The 26,875-nt window shown below is 42.2% G+C and overlaps 1 protein-coding gene across 10 annotated transcripts in view; it reads left to right on the top strand.

Annotated features, from left to right (window-relative positions):
- The first annotated feature begins 1,771 nt into the window (after positions 1–1,771).
- Positions 1,772–26,875, top strand: part of phactr4b (phosphatase and actin regulator 4b) — a 31,221-nt gene continuing 6,117 nt past the window's right edge. The window contains exons 1-7 of one of the 10 annotated variants that reach the window (XM_034697967.1): positions 1,772–1,930; positions 12,336–12,445; positions 13,049–13,093; positions 21,905–22,069; positions 22,387–22,467; positions 23,282–23,782; positions 25,354–25,686. In XM_034697967.1, the coding sequence (XP_034553858.1) occupies positions 13,081–13,093; positions 21,905–22,069; positions 22,387–22,467; positions 23,282–23,782; positions 25,354–25,686 (1,093 nt within the window). In that variant the 5' untranslated portion in view covers positions 1,772–1,930; positions 12,336–12,445; positions 13,049–13,080. The other 9 variants (XM_034697960.1, XM_034697959.1, XM_034697965.1 and 6 more) reach the window with 9 other exon arrangements.

Below are 26,875 nucleotides of genomic sequence, written 5' to 3'. Positions count from 1 at the left end.
TGTCTTCTATCTAACTTAACGACTGACATTAAATCATTACACAGATGCTGTAATCCAGTGTGGATGTTGAAAATAAATACATCTAAATATTCTAAGCTGAATATTTCTGGGGACTCAAAAAGAAAATGTTTGTTAAAAGTCTGCTTTTAAGAAACATTCGACTCCCAGCTGGACTAAACAGTATGCAGGAGTTGACTTGTAATTTAGATTTCTCTTCTAAGCACGAATTAACACACTTATGAATTATGTGTGAGGTGCTTTTCTACAATTTTAAGTACCAACAAAAAAAATGCATTGAAATTCAAAGAAAACTACTAGTTCAGTCCAATCAATTGATTTTCATCATGAGTCTTACTTTCAACAACGTAAATACACAATGATAGTATTTTTGAGGAGGTATCTGGGGTAGCCAATCAAATTTCAAGGTGGCCCAGGCCACAAGAAGTGACCCAAAAATATGTTTCTATTTGACACCAAAGAAAAATAGAAACATATTTTTTCAAAGCTTTGTATGGTACAACAACATTTCACAAAACACGACGACATTACAGAAAACACAACATCATTTCAAAAACATAGCAACATGTTGATATGTTGTAATGTTGTGTGTTCTGTAATGTTGTTGTGTTTTCTGTAATGTTGTTTTGTTTTGTGAAATGTTGTTGTGTTTTGTAATGTTGTGTGTTCTGTAATGTTGTGTTTTGTGAAATGTTGTGTTTTCTGTAATGTTGTTGTGTTTTGTGAAATGTTGTTGTGTTTTCTGTAATGTTGTTGTGTTTTCTGTAATGTTGTTGTGTTTTGTGAAATGTTGTGTTTTCTGTAATGTTGTTGTGTTTTCTGTAATGTTGTTGTGTTTTGTGAAATGTTGTTGTGTTTTCTGTAATGTTGTTGTGTTTTGTGAAATGTTGTGTTTTGTAATGTTGTGTGTTCTGTAATGTTGTGTTTTGTGAAATGTAGTGTTTTCTGTAATGTTGTTGTGTTTTGTGAAATGTTGTTGTGTTTTGCGAAATGTTGTGTTTTCTGTAATGTTGTGTGTTCTGTAATGTTGTTGTGTGTTCTATAATGTTGTTGTGTGTTCTGTAATGTCATTGTGTGTTCTATAATGTCATTGTGTGTTCTATAATGTTGTTGTGTGTTCTGTAATGTTGTTGTGTTTTCTGTAATGTTGTGTGTTCTGTAATGTTGTTGTGTGTTCTATAATGTTGTTGTGTGTTCTGTAATGTCATTGTGTGTTCTATAATGTTGTTGTGTGTTCTGTAATGTCATTGTGTGTTCTATAATGTTGTTGTGTGTTCTGTAATGTCATTGTGTGTTCTATAATGTTGTTGTGTGTTCTGTAATGTCATTGTGTGTTCTATAATGTCATTGTGTGTTCTATAATGTTGTTGTGTGTTCTATAATGTTGTTGTGTGTTCTGTAATGTTGTTGTGTTTTCTGTAATGTCGTGTTTTCTGAAAAGTTGTGTTTTGCTCTTCAGGGCCACCGTAGATTTGTCTTATTTGGGCCTGTTCAATTTGATCCTGTAAGTATAACATTGAGGAGAATAGGTTTGACATTAATAACTGGGTTTATTACCACCAGCTCCATTTCAGGCTCCAAGATAGGCCCTGAGTTTATTCTGTAAAATGACACAGTGGGCACAGCCAGGGACAACCTCCGCTTTAGTGTTTCATTATTACTGTGGTGGGAAGCTGGATAATACATATAACGGAATGCTCCTCCGCCCCCTTCTCACCCATTATCAATGCAGCGCAATGCCTGCAGGGAAATGAAGTCTTCCCCAAACAAAGAAGTGCCGTGCTAGCAACGCCCACTGAGCATCTGCAGCTTCCATCGAGAACTACCGGTACCGAGATGCCCAGCTCCGGATGGTTTCCGGTAAATGCGTGAAATGTTTGGACCGGGTGCTGAAAGAGGGGGAAAGTGTGAGGTGAGGAAATGACCGGGCTGCTATTTTCACACTAATTTCAAAGCAGCAGGCGGAGGAGGGTGAGTCAGAGGTGACACTGGGGGTCCTCGGGGAGTGAATGAGCCGCTGTGTCAGAGTTTGGAGGGAGGATTTCTCTGCAGACAATGACCTGAGTTACGCTCCAACTTAGCCCATGCAAAACAAGCCGGTGTTACGAGCAGACTGCACGCTCAGAGTGCACAACTGCATCAAACTAGCTTTGTTTTCTGCACATCCTGGGTGTCGTGGGATGCATGTATTGGCGCTGTATTTCTGCTGAAATCACTGCCACAGTTTTGCCAGCTGCAACTCCATTTTTAGCTGAAAAAATGCATTGACGCCAGCACACAGGCGTCCATGCACAACAAAGGATGGTGTGATCTCCAGGATGTAGATAGTGTGAGTCGATGGTTGGAGTCGGATGACTCTGTCAGTGGGATGCAGCACCAAGGTCCGTATGGCGTTTTTTCCATTACGTTGCGTCACGCTGTGTGAAGAATACATTTCTAGACCTCTACAAGAGTGCATTTGGATTTGGACAGAAAAAGAGATGCAGAATTAATCGTGCGTGTTGTCAAATTGCAAAGCGGCATCGACATACTTGCTTTGATTTAGAAGCGTATTATTTCACAATAGTTTCAAGGAGGATCATTTAAGCCTACGTTTCCGAAATAATAAATAACTAATTTAAAACATGGTTCATAAATGTTCTTTAGGAATTGTCTGCATCTACGTGTAAAGCTACATTTAGAGTGAAATATCACTAACAACAATCAGTGCATGCAGAGAAAGTCAACCTAATGCATCTTAATATGCAAAAACGTCGCAGAATGCGTTTTATTGAAATGCTTCTATTGTGAAATCTACTACCGGAAATAGTTGTAAGGATTGCGGCGGGTTTGACACCTTCACTCATCAGCATCTTGAGTCCACTGGCGCGAGATCCGCTCCTGGTGGAAGGAGGCAGGTCTGTGTAGAAATCATCCCTCACACAGCTTCTCCTCCTCCTGACGGGAGAGACATGCTGCTCTTCATCTGATGCTTTTCACACGATACACCGAATCAACCTCTCAGGTAATTTGGATTTGCCTTAGGAAGCAAAGCGGTTAATTAATAGTCACGGTAATCTCGACGATACAATTAGACATCAGCGCTCCATTTAGATCTAATTAGGACATGACTGAACGCGCAAAGATGGATGATACATGGTTCGTTCATCTCCATGGTGAGGTGTGCATGGCTCTGGTATTAAAGTGTTACGGCTTTTGAAAGCCTCGCATTGAGTATTTTCACATGTGTTAGTCATTGGTTGTAATGTAGACCGAGGGAAGTGGGTTTTCCCGTCAAGGATATTATAAAATCTAAGCGTTAAAATACAAGTCATTTCAAGAGGAGGAAAAGCTAACATGCTTGTCTGTCAGAAAATGAAATGATAGAAACTGTTCTCAACAGGCATGGAAGTGTGTAAAAAAATTAGAATTATTCTGATATTATCTACAACTCTTTTATTGTTTTCAGCCCAGACACCTGTCTTTACCATTATGTGTCAGACTATTTGACATGTCTATTAAGACATTTAAAAATTCAGTCTAGCCAACTGCCTCCTCTCCATCTTGAACCTCTTTTTCTTACAGTAACATACATTTCCTGCTGTTTTATCTGACCAATGTGTAATGTGTTGCTCCTGAAGTTAATGTGGTCTTCCAAGTGAAAAAAAAATTGCTGCCTCATGCCTTGTGTTGTAGCTCTTTCCACTTCCCATTGGAAGTGCACTCCCCCACCTTTAATGGGCCATTAAGAGGCAACCAGGATGGTTAAGCTGTCAGCTGGGCCTGATTGATTCAGTTAGACCACAGATGAGACCTATCCGTGCTGGAGATTCCTCCAGAGCTCTGGGCTGAAAGTCTCTCCTCCTCCAACCCCCCCACTCAGTCTCATCCATGGGAGCAGAGGTGGACGTTCTGTGTTTAAGTTGCAGATGCTGTGTGTAAAGAGAGCAAGTATTACCCACAGTTACTTTGGTTGTAGTGAAGATGCATTGTAGAGAGTTATGTTACATCCCCCTGCAGTGCAGCCCTCACACATGTGGAGGGACACTGAGGAAGAAAAGTTTAGCAAAGGCGAGGAGGGTTTTGGACTCCTTGAAAAAAAAAAAAAAAGTGGGCCACTGGTCCCTGTGGTGAGCAATGCTTTTCTGGGGCAGGCTTGGCGATGACGCTTACCCGGCCCGGATAGTGAACACTCACCCTGGTCCAACCATTTCAGAGATCGGTGCAGATGCTGTAGCTTACTCCTTGGATATGCACTGCAGAAAGGACTAAGTTGCGATACCTTGTTTCTAACTTTACTTTCTAAACAGCTGCCACTCTTTTCAGTTGACTTTTGCCGGAGCAGGACAGTAAGTATGCTTCAGGTTAGTCCACCTGACTCAGGACCTCCTGCTTAATCAGTTTTTCACAATCGTTGTCAGAGCAAGTATTTGTTATAAAGTAGTATTCCTCTGTGTTAATGACTTTTCCTCTCCAGCTTGTCTGCCTTTTGTCCCAAAAGCCTGAGTGAGAAACGCATTGCTATTTAAAGATGGCATAACTCAGCCAGCTGCGGCTGTTTCTGCTCCCATCGTAATTGAATCAGCGCTAGTAGAGTGCGCCAGTGTGAGGGTGTGTGTGCTCCACACAAGATTATACAGTCAAGTCTTCAAGGCAGTCAGTAACTTCCACTTTCACATACCTGATTGGTGGCTCCTATTCTTGGTGAATGTGTTTGTGGGATGGGAAGCTTGGAAAAGGACCACATCCCTGCTGGTATCATCCATGAAGCGGATGTGGGACTTTTAAAACAAGGTGATTCATCATGATTATATAGCATTCAAGATGAGATTATAGTACAAGGAGTGATGGATGAGGTGGAGATGCAGCTTTTTGACTTATTTATTACTTCTCTGTCAGAAAATGTGAACTTCAGTTGGTTGTGTTTGCCTTTAGTTGGTTTTGTGTGACATGTTTTCTTCAATCTGTTTGCACAACACTGTAGCAGCTGTCAAAAGCTACAGAGATAATGTCTGTCATGAGTTTGGGCAAACTTATCACCTTTTACAGTGATGTGGCCTGCTTGGCAGACAGAGGGTTAACAACTGAAATGGGAAGTAGGCCATCAGCATCCTTTTTTTATGGGCACATTCTGAGTTTGTGAGTAAGACAGAAACAGCAACATTTGAAGGTGGAATGTGTCGTCTGAAGCCCTTGGATCATCTATGTTGTACTTAACATGCGTGTTAAGTACAAGTGTGTTCGCAACATATGAGGCTGTGGTGTTGGAAAATTCTGTGTTTGTAGCTCTACCCCCTCACTGCCTCAAATCCACTCTCACTTTCAGACACCAAAGATATTTTCTCTTTCCCTGGATAGAGCGAAACACTCACCACTCAGCTCGATTATTTTGAGTCATCCAGCCAAGGCTGTGGCGCTGGGCGGGAGTGTAAAAAATTTCATCTCCTACCACAGATACATCTGTCTCCTCTCAGTAGTGTGAGGGTTCTCCTCCAGTTTGTTTGTGTGACTGTAACACCAAAACGGTAATAGTAAAAGCCCACTCCAGGTGGTTTGAAGCAGGATGAATGGCCTGTTTGATGTACATCTGAGTGTCGTTACTCAGGCTTCTTCTTTTTTTAGGGAAGTTTGACCGGCCTGTAAATTGGCCTGGAAGAGGAACAAGTGAATGTCAAAATACAGAATTAAATGATATCTGTAGTAATCAGTTTCTTATTTGTTTAGCACACCTAACAGCCGTATGTATGCCCTGCACAGATCAAGCTTTGCTTCGTGGAAGAACACAGATTATTAACTGTGTTATGTCAGCTGAGCCGATATTAACAGGCCAATATAGGCCAATGGTAGAAGTTAAGGATGTTCCGAAGCAACTCATTTCCTAGTTAGAAGGAAAGGAAGGGAAATTTCAATTCCTATCAGTCTTAATGTAAGAAAACAGACCACAAGTCCTGTGATTGGTCCGCTGGGTAGCATCATATTTCTTGCACTAACATTTCTAGAATCGCAGTACAGTGGCCATAAAATTCCATGTCCTCTAACATTTCCTCTCTTGTCTTGTTTGCAATAATTGCTGTCCCAATATCAGTTCCAATCCTAACATAATTCACTTTGAGTCAACCTAGTTTCCTGTGCACAAACAAGCAAAGAATACAGTGGCACCAGAAACTGGCAATATGACTGGTATGGAAATCGCTCTGCCAACTAGTGTTTGGGTGGAGTATTGCAGAGCGATGCAAACACAAGTACACAAGTATGTGAGCTACGTTAGAGAGTCAACGTAGAAGTATAAACCAGGCTTCAATGTCCACATGCCGGTGCTGGGCATGCATTGCTCAGGCCAAGTGGTTATATGCCAGTTTAGCCAGACACAGCCCACATACAGCTTTATATCCTTTTTCTAGACCAAATTCTGCCAAACTGCGTCGGGCTGTGAGATGCCAGCTATCTCCTGTGCTTGATTACATCCAGGTAGTAGAGCCAATACCAACCTTCCAAAGTTGGTATTAGTCCCAAAAAATCCATATCAGTCAAATTATTGGACGTCTGAACTATCCTTTTCTCTTAAACGGCTCCTTGTTGGAAATAAAATTGGCCTGCAAGACAGGGATGGTGCAGTTTGGTCAGACCAGTAATTTACTGAATTTATCGAGCTCAATTAGACCACTGGAAAGATGACTTAGTCATGAAATTCATCTGTAATGTTTGAGAGAGACTGAATGAATTTTTGCAGTCTGGTTGAGGGTTGTAGTTTGGGGTCATGTGCATTTTTTCTTAGTAGCAATCAGAATTGTTCTTTCTCATGTCATTTATTATATTGGTATTTCATGAAAATCAGATGTCTGTTCTAAAGTTCCTCCTTAAGTTGCCCCGAAGATGTGGCTTTCATAGCTTTGCAGCTATTTTCTAACAGAGAAACAACAATTTACCATCCAGTTAGTCAAATTTAAGCATTACTTATTGTTGACATGATGTTCACTAGGAATGCATCAATAAAGTTAGCCCACGGTTCAATATATGTAATTTTTTTTTTTTTTGGGTCACGGTTCTCGGCTTGATTTGGTCATGACTTCTTTTTTGGTATTCCAGTCTTTGGTGTTTTAGGCAAATTTTACAGCAACGCTAACAGGAAAGGAAAAAGCTATTTTTACAATTTAAAAACTATTTCTTTAATTCATTTTTGAACTAAAAAGGATCAAAACAGCTGCAAATTGTTGGCAATGCACACTTACTGCCCTTGTTATGATTTTGTGTCTGTGGACCAGTAGGGTATGTTTGATGAAAGCTATTAGCAAGGCTTTTGGATGAAGGGGTTGCCTGCTTTGCTATCCTGCTTCCAGACAGGGATATAGCTGGGTGATGGTGTTGCAGATGTGGAGTAATGTTGGCAGTGTCTATTTGAGAGGGCAACAGAAAAGTTGCAGAAAGCTTTATCGTACATTTGCGTACCCTGCATCACAAATTTGCAAGACCGCAAATCATAAGTGCATATTGGACCATAGATGCTATAATGAACAGTTCATTATTATATTGAGAATTGTTACATCCCAATTCAAACCCCCTGTGCCCCATGTGATTTCTTGCATGTTAAGTTGACAGTAGTGTAAAGCAGGGGTTCCCAAACTTTTCAGACCGCGACCCCCAAAACATAGGTGCCAAAGACTCACAACCCCCACTTAGTGCTGGGCGATATTGAAAATGATGTTATCACAATGAAATATTTCATCGGTCGATAATTATCATGATAAATATCAAATCATTATTTCATTTAAATTTAAATGCAGATTTTTGGTCCTGAGTGAAAGTTAAAGAAACCAGACAGTTCGTTAGCTTGTGTCTGGATTTAGTTTTCTGATAAGCTTCTTGAATCCATCTTTTTTGACAGTGCTAACAGGAAGCAGGTCCTGTGTGTGAAATTAGATTTTTGGGAAGTTTTAGTTTGTAATTCTTATTTTTCTCAGATTGAGGTTATTTCCATAATCTGATTTAAGTTTACAACAAATATATATAAAACTGTATACTGTGTATCAGTTTAGTAGAGTATTGTTTTGAGTTTTGCTCTCCCCATTAAGATTACTACAGGTTACAGGCAGAGTGATATTGTTTTACCACATTGCAGTGAATGCATGACGGTCATTCAGTGTTCCTTTGTACTACGGTCGCGGTGGACATTAAACGTGTTAGAAACGTACAGCAGACGTCTCGGTGCTCTTCCTTCACCCACATCCTGAAAGGACATTTAATGAAGTTTATTAAGTTAATAGTTCAAGCTGCTGTTGGTAGTCACAGAATAAAGATCTGCTCAGAGAGAGGGACTTCGAATGTCAACACTATCTCTCCTAACCACATTTCCTCTTAGCCCCCCAACACAGATCGCCGTGTGCAGTCATGATAGTGCCGGACTCATAACCAATCGGAGGACGTAGTAGGGGCCGCCCCTTAACCAATCAGGACAGAGGATTGGAGATTACACAACAAAAAAAAAGTAACTTTTTTTACACCATTCCTACCAAACTGACTAACTACTCTGCTTTGAGCTGGTAGGTTTTGAGTCTTCTTCAGCTTCGCGGTCGGTCGTCTCAGCTGGATTAACATTCTGCTCCGAACATCTTTAAGCCCTGCCTAACTCTCATCCCACAACATGATTGGCTGTTTAATGCCGTCTTCTTCTTCTGTCTGTTGGGGGGCATCTAACATTTAAAGCTCATTAGTGCCCCCTAGGGCTGTCAAAATTGCTCCAAAATGACGTTCGAATATTCGCTCTAAAAAAAACCCATAGGTTCGAACCATTCGAATATCTATATTTGCGCATTATGTCAATAACAGGTGGACAAACTAATACAAGGAGACATAACTACTTGTATATGTATTTTTATTTCAAATTTAACATGCCTAAAACATACCTACACATTACAAAACAAGTAAATGACCTAATGGTCTATATCTTAACACTTTTAAGACCGTAGACATCTCGCTCGCCCCCCTCTCTGTGCGCAGTGCGCTGAGTGAGTGCTGAACAAGACTTATGCGAGCAATTAAAGGTCCCCACTCTTGTCCCTAATATAGGCAGGCTTCATTCAGTGATTGAAGCAAATATTATTAACATTAATTGAAGTTAAAAACGAAAAAGTAGTCCACTTACATTCTTGGCGCTTGTATAAAAAAAAGAGGAAAAACTGCATTTTATCACAGTGTCACTGATTGTTGGGCTCTTTTAGTCCACCGTCAATGTAGGGTCTTAGGCCGGACAGGTTATTTGCCAAAAACACGAGACAGTCCACATGTGAAGAGGCCAGATCTCTTTTTATTCACTGTATTCCCAGCGGAGGAAAAGACGCGTTCAGAGCGCACTGAGGATCCGGGGACGGAAGGATTTCTCTCTGCCGTCTGATTCACGCTGTGCATGTGTGACTCCTGTGACCTGTCCCTGACCAGTCATGCAGTGCGCCCACTCGCAAAGCAGCCGCGATGTGTTTTTTTCCACAGTATTCGAATATATATATTCAAATTTAGAATATTTGTTGACAGCCCTAGTGCCCCCTCCATTTTAAGTGGCTCGGGGGTGTAATTACATGTTTATTTATATCTAATTTTCTTTGAACATTGTTATTTATATTGAGAAAAATTTTATCACAATAATTATCGTTATTGAATTATCGCCCAGCACTACACCCACTGTCCCTCGAAGTGATTTAATGTGGCGTTATTTAGCTGGTCTGCAGAAAAATGAGCCTACCTATATGAGCATGTGGCTGTGTTTCCTGTGTTGTTATGAATTATCTACTGCTACTGATGCTTTTGATATTTAACTTTTCCCTAACCCTAAACTTAGGAGTCAGAAAACTCATTTCATTTTCTATTTTCAAGATTTTATTTCAAATTTAGCTCAGTTGGCCACTATTTTTGTCTATGTCTTACTATGATGGGTAAAATGAACTATTTTTTGATAACTTCAAAAACAATAACATTTCTGGAAGACAACTCACGACCCACCATTTGTGTCTCGCGACCCCCCAGGGGGCCCCGACCCACACTTTTGGAACCCCTAGTGTTAAGAACAGATAAAACGCAAGTATTCTGATTTGAGAAGAGGTAATCTGTAAACACTTGGGGAACTTGTGCTTCCTAAACAACATATATTATTGCTAACTAGCTGAAAAAGAATAGCAATCAAATCTTCTCATTTGGGAAGAACTAACATCAAATGTTCCAAAAGTCTGCTTAAGAAATTATGTTATTTGTGGAATAATGAATAACTCATTCTCACATATACATTTTCTAACTATAAGAAATGGAGCATTCCAATTTCATCCTTGAATTTACCCTATTTACTTTTAAGTAGATTATTCCTGTTGTATTGCTGAAATTAATAAGGAGTATTCATAGTATTTTCTTGGCTCGCTGTGTGAGCTGAAATAGTCAAAGGCAGAAACGTTGTCATTCCTAAATAGTTGAGTACTTAGAGGGGTCATAGAGGCGTTATGAAGTGGAGCACCTGGCCAGTCAAAGTGTTTAATTACATGACTGAAGTGTCTCTATGAGAGCATTTTGACTTTATGCTCATGAGTAGCTTGAACAATGCCCATTTGGAACAAAAGGTCTGACTGTATGCCAGGAAACTGTTCTCCCACTAGACTTCCACAGCATCGTAGGCATCTCGAGTCGGTTCACACTTCAGTTGTCACGTTTTGAGCGTCAGTGTTTGATTTCAGACAGCCAAAGAAGTCCATCAAGTTGAAGTTTCACCAGACTGAGTGTTGAAAGACGTTCTTACACACCTCGATTTAATAATTCTGAGTTTGTTTTCTACTTCCTGCCTGTTCAGACTGTATACTTCTTTAAACACGTCCACTTTATTACAGTGTCCTGAGCAAACGGTGTACAGCTTCATAAAATCTGTTTCCTGGGTCTTTTTTTTTTATACATGTTTTTGGTCTACCTTTTATCATTCTTGAAAAAAAACATCTGTACTCAATCAGATCTTCTGAAGTACCGGCGCTAAAATGAAGCAGCAAACATGTCATGTCTGCCCCTGAGGTTTAATACTACCCATCCTCACTCTGAAGGCTCTTCAATAGATATAAATGCTGCTCACACCTTGTTATATCAGATGTAAATAGGTTCTTACCTCCCAGGCCTTTTCTGGTTTACTGTGTTGATATTCTTTGGTGATGAAAGATTTGCTGCTTATTTCTCAGCTTTCTTTTAAAGGTGACATATCATGCAAAATGGACTTTTTAATGGTTCTTTACCTGAAATATGTGTCCCTGGCATGTCTACAAACCCCCCGAGAATGAAAAAAATCCATTCTGCCCCTGTTTTGATTTCTACACCTTTATGTAAATGTGTGTGAAACGAGCCGTTTCAGACTTCCGTGTTTTTGTTACGTAACAACAATATCCGGTCTGTCACGGAGTCAGAGCTCAGAGCTTGTTCAGCCCATAGACTGTATAAAATAATACTGAATCCCCCCTCTGTTTTTCATTACCTGCACAAATGTGTGCTAACAAGGAGCTTAGGAGGGAGGCATGCTAGTTGTAGGCTGTCTTAATAAACACAAAGGTCGGTTTTACTCCCCACGTCTGCAGATTTGAAGATCTAGTGGATGATTTTTATTTATCATGGATAAGTGCTAGCGCTAGTTAGCATAGCCACATAGCTACATGTCGTAGCTGCAGCTGTGTACCAAGACACACGTCAACATACTGACAAATAAAACAACAAGAAACACAGAATCTGTGACCAATCCTTCAGAAAAGGTCCCGCTGCCTTTCTGGCAGAGGTCGGTTTTACTCCCCACGTCTGCAGATTTGAAGATCTAGTGGATGATTTTTATTTGTCATGGATAAGTGCTAGCGCTAGTTAGCATAGCCACATAGCTACATGCTCGTAGCTGTGTACCAAGACACACGTCTACATACTGATAAATAAAACAACAAGAAACACTAAATCTGTGACCAATCCTTCAGAAAGGTCCTGCTGCAGGCGCCTCTCAGTCAGGATCAGATTCTGGATCAGATTCAGAGGGTTGAAGTAACGCGATCTCTGAGCAGCCGTGTATATTCAGCCAACATGTAAACATTAGATCAACGTGCTGGAGAGCCGAGGCACATCCACTTCCTGAGGGGGCGTGGTCAGAGGGAAAACAGAGTGTTCTGAGGAGGAATGAAGAAGAGGACTTTTCAGGCATGCCAAAATCTGATTTCAAAGTGTTTTTTTGAGCATAAACTTTAAAGACATGTTTTGGGGACCTCTTAGACCAATATATATTGATGAAAAAAGCGTGATATGTCACCTTTAATGACTGACTTTGATCTAATCTGCTTTGTTTTTCTTTACAGGGGTTAAGATGGGTGGAGGCCACCTTTAGCATGCTGGAGACCTGAAATCTACTGCTCTACTGCTGCTGAGGACCTCAACCACCCCAACCCCACCCATGACTTTCTATAGTGTATGTATATGCTTTTTTGGGATTAACATGTACTCACAATTAATGAGGCTAAGGTCAGATATGAAGTGTCATTTAAAAATTGTTACTTTGCTGTTATATTTGGAGCAGGAAGTATAAAGCTTAGAAATATTCCCTTCAATTCTGCAATATTGGCCACCATCAGGTCATAACTGTATTTTATTCTAAGAGATTACTATATTATGACAAAGTTCTTTCTTAAAGCATTTGATAATGAAGTCTAAACATTACTCGGCTCAGTGAATAATTTGTTGTATTTAATGTGCGATGTTTGATTTTAAATTTGGCTTCAAAGAGTTCTGGGATTATTGAGTTTATCTTCCCCCAGATGACCTCGCCTAAAATGCTTCAGATACTTTCAACATTAAAGGATTAATTATGGCTTTCAGGGAATTTTAATGAAAACATTTAAGACTAAATATCCCTTGAATCCCCAACCACAGTGTTGATGTTTTTTGGCGCATCAGTTGCCAAAAAGCGGTTTTGGGGAAAACCAAATTACTGCTTCTTCTCCCTGGTTTACCTCTAAATGTGTCTCAGCTCACAGCGTAAGCTGGTGTTGACGCTCAAACTGTTGTTTTTCAGGACCCGTTGGTTGATGTGCCTCAAACTCTGTAATGGAAAATCGTGGTGAGTACCGTGTTGCTCGTTGTGGTTTGTTAAGTGCAGTGGTAATGCTGTGGAAAGAGCTGTAGATCCACTCATCTGGCTGTACATCCACTGTGTTTATGGATGTCTGTCTAGTCCTCTGTGCATTTTATGAGCCACTCTGGAATCAAGCCATACATCCCTTCTTCTCACGACTTCTTCATGCACAGTTTTCCCTTTCAAGCCATACATCTGCGTGTTACATGTGTAGCAAGTGAAGACTTTTGTGTCATTATTATTAACTTGTTTTTCCAAGTTTGACTGTGAGAATATGAGATGCTGTGTCTCAGGAGGAGGTGCTTTACAGCCGTCAACAGTGGCATGACTGCTCGGACCTGTCCTCTCTTGTAAACCCAGCAGCTGTGCAGGAAAAGGAAGTGTAACCCTGATTATGTGCAGTGGCATTTTTTAAATTCGTCATCACCTGTAGCTTCCCAGCTAGCAAGTTCCTTTTTGTAAAACCAGCAAGCCTAGACAGAAGTTGAAAATGTCAAAATGTGCATATGCTAAGCAACCCCTATTTACTGTCACAGGACTTCCTGTGGCTACTTCATAATAAAAGCCATGCAAATATCAGCACCATAGAAGCCATTCAAGCTTTTGACTGCAGCCACTGCAGCTTAGCTTAGTATAAAGTCTGGATACAGAGCGAAATGGCTTACCTGTTTGACAGAAGAAATAAAAAAAGCCCCAAATCACAGCTTCAGCTCACAAAATTCCACAAGGCCCCAATCATACAAGCTTTAACTCTATCCTACTCTGTACCTGAGCGTTAGTAGAAAGTCCATAAAATTGAATTGAGTAGAGCTGAATATCTTGTTTGGTCTCATTATGAAAAGTTGTAAAAATATATATGTAAATTAACAATTTCTTGTTTTACAAAGATTATGTGCCTTACAGTAACTTGACCAGGTGCCATGTGAATTCTTTTACCTTCGGGTGGGGCCAAGTTTTAAGTCCCATGCTCAGCTAATGGCTGACACACATCACAGGATTCTTCAAACCTTCACATATTTAGAGACCACACACTTGATAATAACAAAAGACAGATCGCACAAGTTGGTCTTCCATTTCTGAGGTCCAAGAGACTTTTGTTTTCGCCTGCGCCATGTTTTTGTTTGTGTTTACTTCCTTTTCCGTCAGTCAGCTGAGTCAGCTCGCATCTTGATTGGCTTTTGCTCCGGTACACGTGACATTACATACAGTGTGCTCGGCTCCTCTCGGAGCATCTCAAACACTATAGGATTTCTAGAGGCAAATATTAAACATTAGGGGTGCAACGGATCAAAAAACTCACGGTTCGGATCGGATCACGGTTTTGAGTCACGGATCGAATCATTTTTCGGATCAGCAAAAAAAAAAAAAAAAAAGAAAAGAAGACAAGACAAATATAACTTTGTCCTCCATTTATTTTGTAAAACCCTTGTAAACTTTTGCCCATTAAATAAAAACAAGATTCAACTCAAAATTTACTGCTTGTGCAAAGCACCCTATCTGTGGGCCCAGTCCTGCCTCATTCACTGCATTTCATGGCATGGCAAGTGAAGGAGCAGAGGAACTTCAAAAGTTTCACTCCATTCTTCTTTCATTCGCTGATTTTCACCGTCCACTTTTCTTTGAGCTGCAAACTGTGAACTCTGTTTTCCAGCATTCTAGGGTCCTACAGCTGGCAAAGTACCAATATGCGAACTGCTCCATAAATGAAAGTGAAAGTTAAAAATTGCACTCGCAGCAGTGAACTCTAAGAGACCCAGTAACAGCCTGTCTGCGTATCTGACATGGAGACAAGTCCCGGTAAACACACGGTGACCCGACCAAAACACAGAGTTAAGGAATAACAGTTCGGGGGCCACAAATAGGCGGCCGGGTGCGGCCCGCGGCCGTGTATTGACAACCTCTGGTCTAGTGGGTGCGCAACGGAGTTTCATAACGGGGCTCAAGCACATTCAGCATTCACTGTATTTCACAGGGAAACCAAAATGCTCCCATACATGTGACTTAAAAGTTGCAGGAGGTTTTTCAAGTTCCTCTGCTCCTTCACTTGCCATGACTACCGCTGCGCTTGACGAGTGAGTGTGGATTGAACATGCGGTCATCACGTGAACACGCGCAACTTTTTTCATCAACCGATCCGCAGACCACGTCCGTGCCGAACCGTGGAGAGGCATCCGTACGGATCACGGATCAACGATGATCCGTTGCACCACTATTAAACATGGTCATTATTTTCGATCTCTCCATCTGAGGCCTTCTGAGCGGCTCCGACCGGACAAAATCACTCTTAACACACACCACACCGCAGGAAAACAGATACGATGTTGTTTGCAAACATCAGACAATCGGGTCTTTGCTGGCTTTGATCGTAAGGGGGAGATCGGTACAAAAATCAGCTCGATTATCCTGTAGTGTGTAGCCTTAAGTTAGTTGTATCCAGCCTTTGATATGCTAGCTAGCTTGTTAGCTGCCTTGTGTTACTTTTCCTACATGAAAAACACTCTGATCTCAGCAAGAAGGCCAAATGTAGTGTGTTTTCCAAAATGTTGAAAAATCACAAACAAACATTAGGAACAAACTGCCTGTTGATGATCATTTCATCCGTCAGCCAATCACACAAATATCAACATCAATCAGTTCTTTAAAGCCTCATCCATAAAAATAAATCTCAGAAAACACTGATGTGCAGTCATGAATGACATTGTAGCAGTGACACGGAGCCATGTTTCACCTTCCACTTATCTGTACTTGTTCATCTTCAACAGAGCCTTGTGCGTTCACTTATGTGTGTACCTGCCCCAATCTGCCTTCCTGCTGAAGGGGCCTGGCCCAGTCTGTTATCCAGGTCAGGCCAACAGGTTCTGGGCTCATGCAGATTGGCTCAGCTCTCTCTGGAAGCGGGCCCGGTGTGGAGTCTGTATGTGGGGCACAGGGAGAGAAAAGGAACACAGTCGAACACACGAGCTCTCCATCTTTAGAAACAGCTCGAGATGCAGCCAAACACTCTGAAAGCTCTGATCTACCAGGCATAATGACACAGCTCAATGCTCCGGATTCCTCTGAGGAGCAGTTGGACGAGGTTTTCTGAAGACAGACAAACCTCAATAGGAATCAAAGCGCTAATTCACAGGTTCAGTCCGCGCTGCCTTTTTTTATCTAGTTTTAAAAAATCTCTCTCTTTTTTTTCTCCTACACTGCTCTCCCTAATTCCAAGCCCGTAACAAGGCAGCTCTCCCTTGCAAACATGTTTCAAAGTCATGCTAATGCCTTCAAGACTGTTCAAATTGTGATAAGAGACTTGGAGATGTGTATAAAATTGTGTCTGGGGAGGTATAAAGAGAGGTGAGCAGCATGACAAACACCCTCTGCCAGCTCTTAATGACAGTGGAAGTGTAATATTCCTGTGCATACTGGAAACAGGAACGGCAGCATATGTCTGATTAACACCTCTCTATATGTCAGACGGACTTGTGATCCCTCTTGCATCGGTTAGCTGAGTGTTAAAGGAACAGCTGTCATTCTGCTAAGCATCGTGTCTATTGTTGATGTATAAGTGTTGAGTGTGAGCTGCAGACTTGACCCTTACACTGCCACTATTTAGCATGTGCATTTGTCAGACTAAATTCATTGAAACTCCTGCAGTTTCTACTGCAAGACTAAATTAAGGTGTTTGTTTGCCAACACCAATGTAGGATATGCTTATACAGATACTGCCCATCTCTGTCCTCTGTTCTTGTTATCTTTTTGCTGCTTGGAAAGAAAAAAACTACTGACACAAGTGTGCACGCTAGATTATTGTGCTGGCATGCACTGTTGTCTGAGCTCTGAGGTTTTAAGAGAAGTTTCTCTCTTGCTTAGATGTTTGGATTGTTGTGTTCAGCCTGTTTTAGAGTGTTCAGATCAAACACATCATTGGTCTCCTGAGGACAGCTGCACCATAAAGCATACATTTAATTGCACGTACATTATTGGATGCATACATTGCACCACATACCGCAGCACACACATCAAATTGAAAACATAACCCGTCCTCCTCGAAGGAATGGTAGGCATCTTTCACTGAACGCTGACCTGTGCTATGAGCCAAGGAGGGAGGGTCAGTTAGCGAGGGGGAGAGGGAGTCCAGCTCCTGGAGGGAGGGAACGTCTTGAGGAGATTGTGAGAGGGAGGAACAGGGGAAGGACTGAACTGAAAGGCGTATAGAGGAAGGGTAGACGAGAACAACACAGAGGAAGAAAAGAGATACACGAGGACCAGGGAGGTTGTTGAAGAAGGAGGGTTGCAGGTGTGGCTGCTGATTTGTTGAGTATAGAGCACACGTGTCTGGGTGTAGGACAGGTAGAGGCCCCTCAGGGGCTGGATCATGGGACAGATCCTTCGTGTGGAATCCACAGCCCAGGACCCTCAACAACAGCAACAACACAACAATGGCGGTGAGTTTCTGGACTGGACTCACTCATGCACTCTGTGTATACCTTGTGCAGTTGTGCATTCCTCAGCAGCCAGAGACAGCATGTGATCAGTTGACTGTTTTCCAACCTTTCTCAAAATCAAAACAACCAGGAGAGGTTTCAGAGTATGAGCTGCTCCACCAAGTCTGCACTGGGCCCCCTACTTTACTTTTAGTAGCACAAAGAATGTTAAATAGTTTGGATCACGCGGATGAATCTCAGCTTTTATTACACACTCGTGCCTCTGTTGCACATTTATTTTGCATATTAGAGTCATTTCTTCAGCGAGGTAGAAGGTGAAAAAATATTATAGTCATTTGAAATGAAAATTTTGTCTGACACAGAGAATTTGGACACATTAAATCAGGCATTTAATCAGTATTTTGTAAGCCTGAAAAATAAATGACTCTTCAGTTAAGTATCTTGACCTCCAGATATCCATAGCTGCACTCTCTGTAGTGGATCATTTGGTGGGACATGACTTTGCTTTTTAGTTTTAAAATGGTTCAATGATTTGTACAGGAGTTGCAAAATGTTAGTACCAATCACTGTGATTCTAAAATCTTTGTGTTGCAAGTGAACTGGATTAGGGTTTATAAAGTAGACTGGCCAGGGTTAGGGTCATAATGAGGCTGGATGTGTTTCCTAACCACTGCACACAAGTGATAGGGTCGGCCGGGTCCTTAAAAACAACAATCTCCTTTAACCACATGCTCACCTGACCCGGTCTGCCATGACTCATTGGATCATGAGGTTAGTGGGAAATCTAGTCCCGGTGGGAGAGGTCTGAGAGAGTGTGTAGGGGTACGTCAGCAGTACACTCACACACACACACACACACACACACACACACACACACACACACACACACACACACACACACACACACACACACACACACACACACACAGTTCCTCCTATGTTTCCTGACTGGCATGCCTTATCTCAGCACAGCTCCTGATTACAGACATGGCTATTAGATTTGTCTTTGCTCTGAATGATAATATGTCAGTATTAATCTGGATACACAGTCAGATTATTAATTTCACTCATTGGTGTTGGTTGTGTCACTTGTCCTTGCAGCTCTGTGCTTCCATGAGCAGTACAGTCCAGTCTGTTTTGAGTGTGAGGGGAAGAGGTTGTCTTTGTTCTCACTCACAGAATCAGGGTGGAGTGTGGTTTCCTCCCTGTGTTTCCAGGCTGCCCCCCACCCCCCGGCTCCATAACTCATGTACTTTTTCTCTCTTTGTCGCTCTCTTTTCCCCTTTACTCCCATTCCCAGACCCTCAGTCACACTCAGCTGGAGTGCCACCGCACACCAGACTTCTTCTCACTGCTGCTGAAACAATAACACAAAGTAGGAGTTGTTTCTTCTTTTCTTTTTTGTCTATAAGGAATCGTTATGACTGGATCCTCCGCCCTCTTCAGTGTGATAATCACTGACACCTACAGCACGTTTTGTCCTTTTTTCTGGATTCTTGTGTCACTGGATTGACGCCTTTTTATAATCAGGCATCTGTGGCCTATGTACAAGCCTCCTAAGGATCTGTGCCGTCATCTTGTTCAAATAGATGCCTGCTGTATGGGCTGAGTCCTGTGCTATCATCATCTCTGCAGTGCTCTGGAGTGTGCGGGCCTGGCACAGGCAGCTCTTATCCTGCTTCACTGGCTTCAGCTGAGCCACTGTGTCAGCGGCTGCTGTGACAGAGCAGTCTGCCGTGTGAGAACCTCAGTTCTGGTTCACGGGGAAGCTGCCTGGAGCAACGCTTAATCTGGATGTTATGGCAGCTGGTTTGGATCCTCAGATTTCTACTTCCCCAAGATAAGCTGAATTTTCATGGTGCGGACATGTCGCTTGAACCTGGACCATCTCTGCTGTGGTTTTGAGCTCTCTGCAGAGACTGCAACTTGTCTTTCAAGACGTATCTGGATATATACAAGATTGCTGATTTTGGCCTTCCTGAATGCTCTCAGCCTTCCCATGGCATGCTGCTTCAAGTCCCACCACCATGGAAGCTGGACACTTAACACACCTCTGTCAGGTAGACAGTTGTCTGTTTTTCCAAAGGCAAAAAAAACAACCTAAAAATAAATAAATAAACTTTTGTGAAAGTAACAAATACAATTTTTTACAGCCGACTGCAGTGCAGGACTCTTAAATAGAAGATCTGATTTGAGCTGTTTTGGAGGTTTCACTAACAGTCAGGCTTTTTAAACACTATGTAAGCACTCAGTTCAAATTTTACCCTGCAAGCAGCACTGAGGTAGCAGTGTAGAGCAGCGGTTAAAGACTCTGTCCTTCAGCTGCAAAAATGGGTTTGAATCCTGTGTCAGCAACCGTCCACTATGCTAAAATGTCCCTTAGCTAGAAACTGAAACCCTGCCAGCTCCAGGGGCGCTGGTCCTCTGCTCTCCCTAAAGCCCCTGCTGTTTGTGTCAAACACAGAGTCAGATCCACCCAGAAATGATATTGTTATCATAATTATGCAGCATACTTTACTAGAGTTTTATAGTGTGTCAAATCAGCACTGTAGGTATTGTGTGGGAGCATTTTGTTATGGGAATCAAACTGCGAGGCATTGTTGCTGTCAAAACTTCCTTTTTGTTCTGTGAGACTGGATGTTTTAAATTGGAGCCCATTCTTCCTCAACTTGTAAATATTTTGTCTGCAGAGTACATCAGCTGCAGTTTGAGAGAGCTAATGTTTGAAAATATCTCTGAGCTCAGCACCCAGTCAGGTGACCTATCAATCAGGTCCACCTAGAATGTATGACCCTGAATGCAGAATACCATTTAATGGAGAACTATAAGCCTTAATGGCATCTCATAATGACAAGTGTTCTTCACTTCTTGATTGTTAGCAGTTTGTGTGAAGTTTTCTTCTCCTGCCACTGTGACTGCATCAATGTGTGAGCCTGTCCTCTCTATAGAGGCATCGAGGGCTGAAAGGCTGATAAGGCACTACTCTCCATCCAGCCAAGGAATGTGAGCACTTGACAGTGAGAAATCCTGGCTGAGCGCCAGCATCAGACCTCTCCTGTTAACTGTGGATTTGTGGAGGAGTCTATGAGCTCTCAGCATCACCCTGCCAAAGCACACTGAGTCCCCGAGAACTAACAGCTAAAGATAATAACAGCTCTAATGAGCATGGTCCTCTCTTTACAAAGATCTTCTGTCAGAGTATTATAACTACTGATAAGTCTATCACTCAAACTAGACTTAAATCTTTCATATATTTAAAATGATGTTGCATTATGCAACTAAGGAAACACTTCACTGATATTCTTCTCTCTTATTACAAACATGAGCGCAGCACAACATCGGGAAGTAGTGACACATGAAGTTTTATGAAGGTACTTTTAACACCCTGGGTGTCAGAGGGGGCAAGATACCTTCTTATATGTTCTTATGTGGTCTTAAGTGACCTTAAGGTGATGCAGCGGAGACTGACTATGATCAGCTGAAGTGCTGAAATGCTAGTTATCATTAGCCATCGGGGCTAAAATTGCAGCACTTTCTACTTCTCTCTCTCTTGGTCCTGCACTGAAAGTTCTGTAAAAGTCTCCTATACTTGTAAGGATGCACCGATGTATCAGTTAAACATCAATATAAGCCAATACTTCCCTGCTGACAGACTGTGTCATGCACCGATGTCAGTAGCCAATTCTTCTCCGTATCTTTTCAAGTCTTATCTATATTGCCTCAATTCAATACTGGCAAGCTAGTATACCTAACTGCTGATTCAGAGAAGAGGGTTTTTATTGGGCAGAGAAAGTCACCTGCTGGAAAAAACTCTGGTTTGTTTTCAGGGTCAGATGTGAAAGTTAGTGCCAGTAGTGTGAGAACACTGTCTCTGAGAAAGATAAGCGACCCAGTTTGTGACATGTGTGGGAGTAAAATTTTAAGAGGGACTTAAAAGGACGGACTACTAGTAATGACTTCAAAACATCAAATCTCATAGGTCATTTTCAGACGTGAAGAGGTCATGAAAAAACATCTGTGTTAGAATCAGCTATGGATAGATTGTTACTCTAGACATCAATATTGTCGTCGTCCTTGATTTCAACAAGTTGTGCATCTTAATATATTTTAAATATTAAATATCTGGCATGTTTAAAATGATTGGGAAAGCTCTGAAAGGACGGCAAGCCATTAACCAGATTTAATACTGGGTCCATGAAGCACTCGTACAACTACATAATCTTATAGTCCATATACTCCCCTTGATTGTCAAGAGGGGAGCATTTTTTCAAGACCAGCCCGATCTTTCTAAACTCCCATCTCCTGCGTCTTCATTAAGGCAGCACAAACTATGCACTGATTCTTCTTATCACCACTTTTATTTTAGATGATGATGCTGAGCAGCACCACAGCACAATGGTGGGAGAGGGGGGCAGCACGGGGGACAGCACCCCGAAGCGCAAGGGCAAGTTCTCTACCCTCGGCAAGATCTTCAAGCCCTGGAAGTGGAGGAAGAAGAAAAGCAGCGACAAGTTCAAGGAGACTTCAGAAGGTTTGTAGTGTGAATGCATTGTGTTGGTAGAGCCAGTTAACTTCCTTCCTTTCTCCCTAGTCCACATCAGTTTCATTCAGCTTTCATCAAGATTTCTCAATGCATGTGTTCCTGCCTGAATAATAACCCTCCTTTTGGCTCTGAGGTTTTTGGAGCAAGCTACAATACAACGATAAGCTGCAAACAAAATGTCCTGAGCTCTAAACTTAAATCTTTGCATTTAAAGCATGAGGTCACACACTAGATGTGACCCATTTCACTACTGTTTTTTCCCCTGAAACTTGTGTGTAACCTCCAGTTCTGTTTATTGACTGCAGAGCTGGAGAGGAAGATGTCGACGAGGCGTACACGGCAGGAACTCATAGAACAGGGAGTGCTGAAGGAGGTCCCGGACAACGGTAAGGATGTGTCTGTGATTCATCTGATTTCTCTGCACAGCAGTGTCTGTATCCGACAGCAGAGGCCCCGAGGCTATCACACCCACACAGACAGTGCATGAAGTCATCGGTACATTATGGCAGGAACACTGTCCTCCTAACCAGCAGGTGTCAGAGACATATTTAAAGAGGCAAATTTACTTTCACCTTGCTGTGTTTCAAATTAATATCTGTTTAAAATGGCACGCCACTCTCTGGAGCAGAGGGAAAGTGGAACAAATTGTGGCCTGCAGCGAAATAGCTCTGAGAGGGGTGTGTGCAAACGTAGTGCGGGCCCTGCTGTTGCAGAAGCCCATTTATAAAAATCTACAGCTGCTCACACCAACAAGACTGTGTACCAGGCACGGATAGGGGGCACCTTTCCTTTTTTTTAAAACTAGAACTATAAGGATTATTTTTGAGGTCATTAAATCTGTTCATTAAGTTTAAAAGAAAAAAAATAGTTACGTAGATCTTTCTGACCAGCTGTCTAAAGCTAGAAGATATTTAATATATACAATAATGACCTGAAGGTTACATCAGGTCATCAGTGGGTGCTACAGCCTCATTTTCCTTTGATAGAATCCTCAGCTAATTGTTTGCTAACTTGTTGAGATTGTCCTTGTTCAAGTGTAAAGAAACAAAAAACAGCAAAGTGTTCTTCAAAAACCAAAGTCAGCGTAAAAGAGTGAATAATTTAGACAGACTAAATATTTAGTTTGCTTTTAGTGCTTGTGCTTGAAGGCTCAGAAAAGTGCTGTATCTTGATCTCATGTTCTTTTGTCCACTTTTTCAGATGCAGACATCCACACCTTGAAGCAGGCTTATGTGAAGAACGGTCACACTCTGCCACTGAGCTCTGGACTAGGAGGAGGCGGTGTCGGTGGTGTCAGGAGCCCATGCAACCAGGGCAAACTCTGCTCTGAGTCGGACTATAGGATGAACCCGGCCTGGCTCACCCAGCCAGATGACCGCAGGGGTCGCTCTCCCTCGGACGGAGAACGCCGGGGAGCTCCGTGCTCCAGAGGCACAGGACTGCATGAAGATGGGTGGAGAGGGGGAGGGTCACGAGGACATGTTCAGGGTGAATGGAAACCTAACATGGTCTGGCAGGGCCAGATTCATGGCCAGATGGAGGACTGCAGACGTGGGGGGAGACTTCACCCAGAGGATGGGCATAAGAGACCCGGGCTACAGAAGGCCCCGTCAGAGGACTGCAGGAGGAGTCGACCAGAAGCGGACTGGAAACCTACACTCCCTCGACATGCATCTGCTGAGGAGGGAAGAGCTCACAGAGGTGAATACATCTCTTTATAGTTCTCTCTTCATCTGAGGTCTTCCACCTGGTCAGAAATACTTGAATCACAAGATCTCTGCTGTTTGTCCTCTTATTCAGAGTCAAAGAAGTGTTTGTGTCACATGACCTGGTTCACATATGTTTGATGATAATCAGTCATTCTTAAGTCTTTGTAGTTCTTTCATTCCTTCTTGATATGTCTCTCCTGCATATGTGCTGTCCTCCCCGATATAGACGACTCCTGGTGGCTCCCAGGGGCCCTGCTCCAGCTACCAGCTTCTTATTCAGGAACATGAGGGAATAACTCGTCCTCTCTTCTCCTCTCCTAATTACTGTGGCACAATCACTATACCCATTATTGCCCTTTGATGCTATCACTGTCAACTCAGTGATAATTGGTTAAGAGACACAGCAAATTCATTCTTCTCCAACGTTACTCTCTGTTGAACTGCTGTTTGTGGTTGTTTCATACAGATCCAAGTAGTCCCGTTATAACTTATATGACACATAATCAGCCTAGATCGTTTTACTGCTGCTGCTGCTGCTGCTGCTGCTGCACTCAACCAAAGTGTGATAGTGAGTCAGCTGGAAAACAAAATGATCCAAATGCAGATTACAGCAACAATAACTGAGGGCAACAGTTTAGCTCAGTGAGTAGAGGATGCACCCCACATGCAAAGGCAAAGTCTTTGTTGATTGGCCCCGAGTCTGACTCCGACCCTCGTGCATGTGATCCTCTTTCTCTCTACACCATGTCTCCTCTCTCATCAGCTGTCCTATCAGTTAAAGCTCATTAGTGAATCGCTACTTTTCACAACAAATTTGCGGATGAACTGACGTTTTCTCTCACTTTTCCATACTGTTCCTCTGCTCGGCTGCTTTCTCTGTCTCACATTGCATTTTCCTTCTTTCCTTGAAATGATCTCTCTCATGCTGCATCTCTCTCCCTCTCCCACTCTCTTTCTATCTTTATCACATCCCCAGCTCTCTCTGTTCTACATTTCACTTCCTCCTTCCCTCTGTATTATTTCCTCTTTTTTGGCCGTGTGATGTCACTGTGATAAAAGCCTGTCGGTAAATAAATAACCCTGAACTTCAGAGCTGCAGGTTTGAGGAATGGCGTGGGAGTTGGGAGCAGCAACGTGGGAGGATGTTGTGTGGTGGGCAGAGGGATGTGGGTTTTGGTGGTAATTGCAGCCGCCTACTCTGTTTATCTTCACAGCTGATCCCCAGATAATGCAGTTCTCAAACAAGTGCTATCACAGAGAGTGCTTTGAGTGGTGAGGCAGCAGAAAATGGCTCACTGCTCAGTCCCTGAACTGAAACATTTATAGCCATGTGGGGAGGTATTTTATAATGAGATCACTAATTCAATAATGAAGAAGATGAGTGCGTTTTTAAACATCTGACAAGTAGAGAAGTGTGTTTGTCCCACATCAGGATCTGGATTTAGATGTGTTTCTGGCATTTTTTTTGTTCAAATTTTCTGTGTACCACAATGGTGTACCTGAGTTACTTTGGTGGAATGAACTTTAATTATGTAACATCCTCATGATGCTGTGTTTTCACAGAGTCAGAGAGCCATTTCATCCCCGACCCAGAAGCCCTGCGGGACACCCTGCGTGAACCTCTGCCACCTAAACAGTCTGTCATGCCTCCAAAATGGCTCATGACCTCACCCGCTGAGCCTGGCAGCAAAGGTCCACCTCGCACTCCCTCCAACCACCCCACAAACCAGTACTCCTCCCCCTCCGGCACCTCAAAACCTGTCCGGTCTATCTCCTCTGCTGGCGCATCCACCCAACAGTGTTCATCTTTAGCCCCGACCTCCACCTCTCAGGGTGCCAAGCAGCCCCCTCTGCCTCCACCCAAGCCTGTGAACCGGGGCAACACTACCATGCTGGGTAAGCTCTGATGCATAATCTGCGTTTCTGTTAACAGGTGATGACCGCTGACCGCACGATGAAACGCAGCACACATCAACGGTCACAAATGTGCATTATGAACACTCAAATGTCTGCTCAGTTAGCATGCAGTCCTCCCACTGCTGGAAACAATATATACGTTTATGAGTCAGTGCACAACTGATGGCTAAGAGAAGTCACACGCCTGCGCACACACACACACACATACTCACTTCCAACACACACACACACACACACATCATGGTAATGATGTTATCTGAACAGCTTGAGCAGCTTCTCCCCTGTTAATTCCTTATTACGCCTGGACTATTTTAGCTGCAACTTTTTCCTGTGTTTTACTCTCAGAAGTTAACTAGGACTCCTGTGGCTGTGGATGCTGTTCACACAGACACAATGTAGTCGTGCTCGTTGTTGTTTATTGTGGGTTTTTGTCTCATCTGGGATCTTGCTGTAATTCCCAATTGGGCAAGGCTGTCTAATTTGATTCATTTTAAACTCATTAGACATCTGATGATTTTTGCCACACCACACTGTATGTACTTTTTTCTTGCTGCTTTTTTATGATATGCTTTGAGGTGTGTATCAGTCATGTCGTCAAGTAGTCATGTGACTTGTCAAACACTTTAAGAATACTTTTTGTGTCTTCCATTTTAGCACATATTTTTTATCTCTAATAACTTGTAGAAACAATGAAATGTGGCTCACTTAAAAAACAAGTTGCATATTTGTTTTTGCAAGCTGTGCATAAAGCTTAAGTTACTGAGAAGAACCATTTAAAGGAATTTAATTACATGTTGGTGTATGCACATACTCAGTTTCTTGCTCAGAGTTACTTAAAAGATTTAATGCAACTCTTATATGTGTTGATTCAATTTGAAGCTGCATTTTGGATACATCAGCCTAGCCAAGCTGATACAGTATCCTGTTTTTACACTTTTTAGATGATTGTTTTGCTTTGAATTCTTATGAAAAGCTGTCACACAAAGTTTGTTACCTTTTGAAGAAAGCCAGGCTAGCTGTTTCCACCTACTTTCAATCTTTAGGCTATGCCAAGCTAACCTTGTCCTGGTTGTAACTTTGTGATAGGAATAAGCATTGTATTCATCTTCCCAAATATTGACAAGAAAACTAGACTTATTTCCCACAATACTGAATAAACTCACTGAGA

Source organism: Notolabrus celidotus, chromosome 12 (genome assembly GCF_009762535.1).
Source record: "Notolabrus celidotus isolate fNotCel1 chromosome 12, fNotCel1.pri, whole genome shotgun sequence".
NCBI lineage: Eukaryota > Metazoa > Chordata > Actinopteri > Labriformes > Labridae > Notolabrus > Notolabrus celidotus.
Note: the sequence above shows the minus strand (reverse complement) of the source record. Positions and strands in the feature narration are given on the sequence as shown.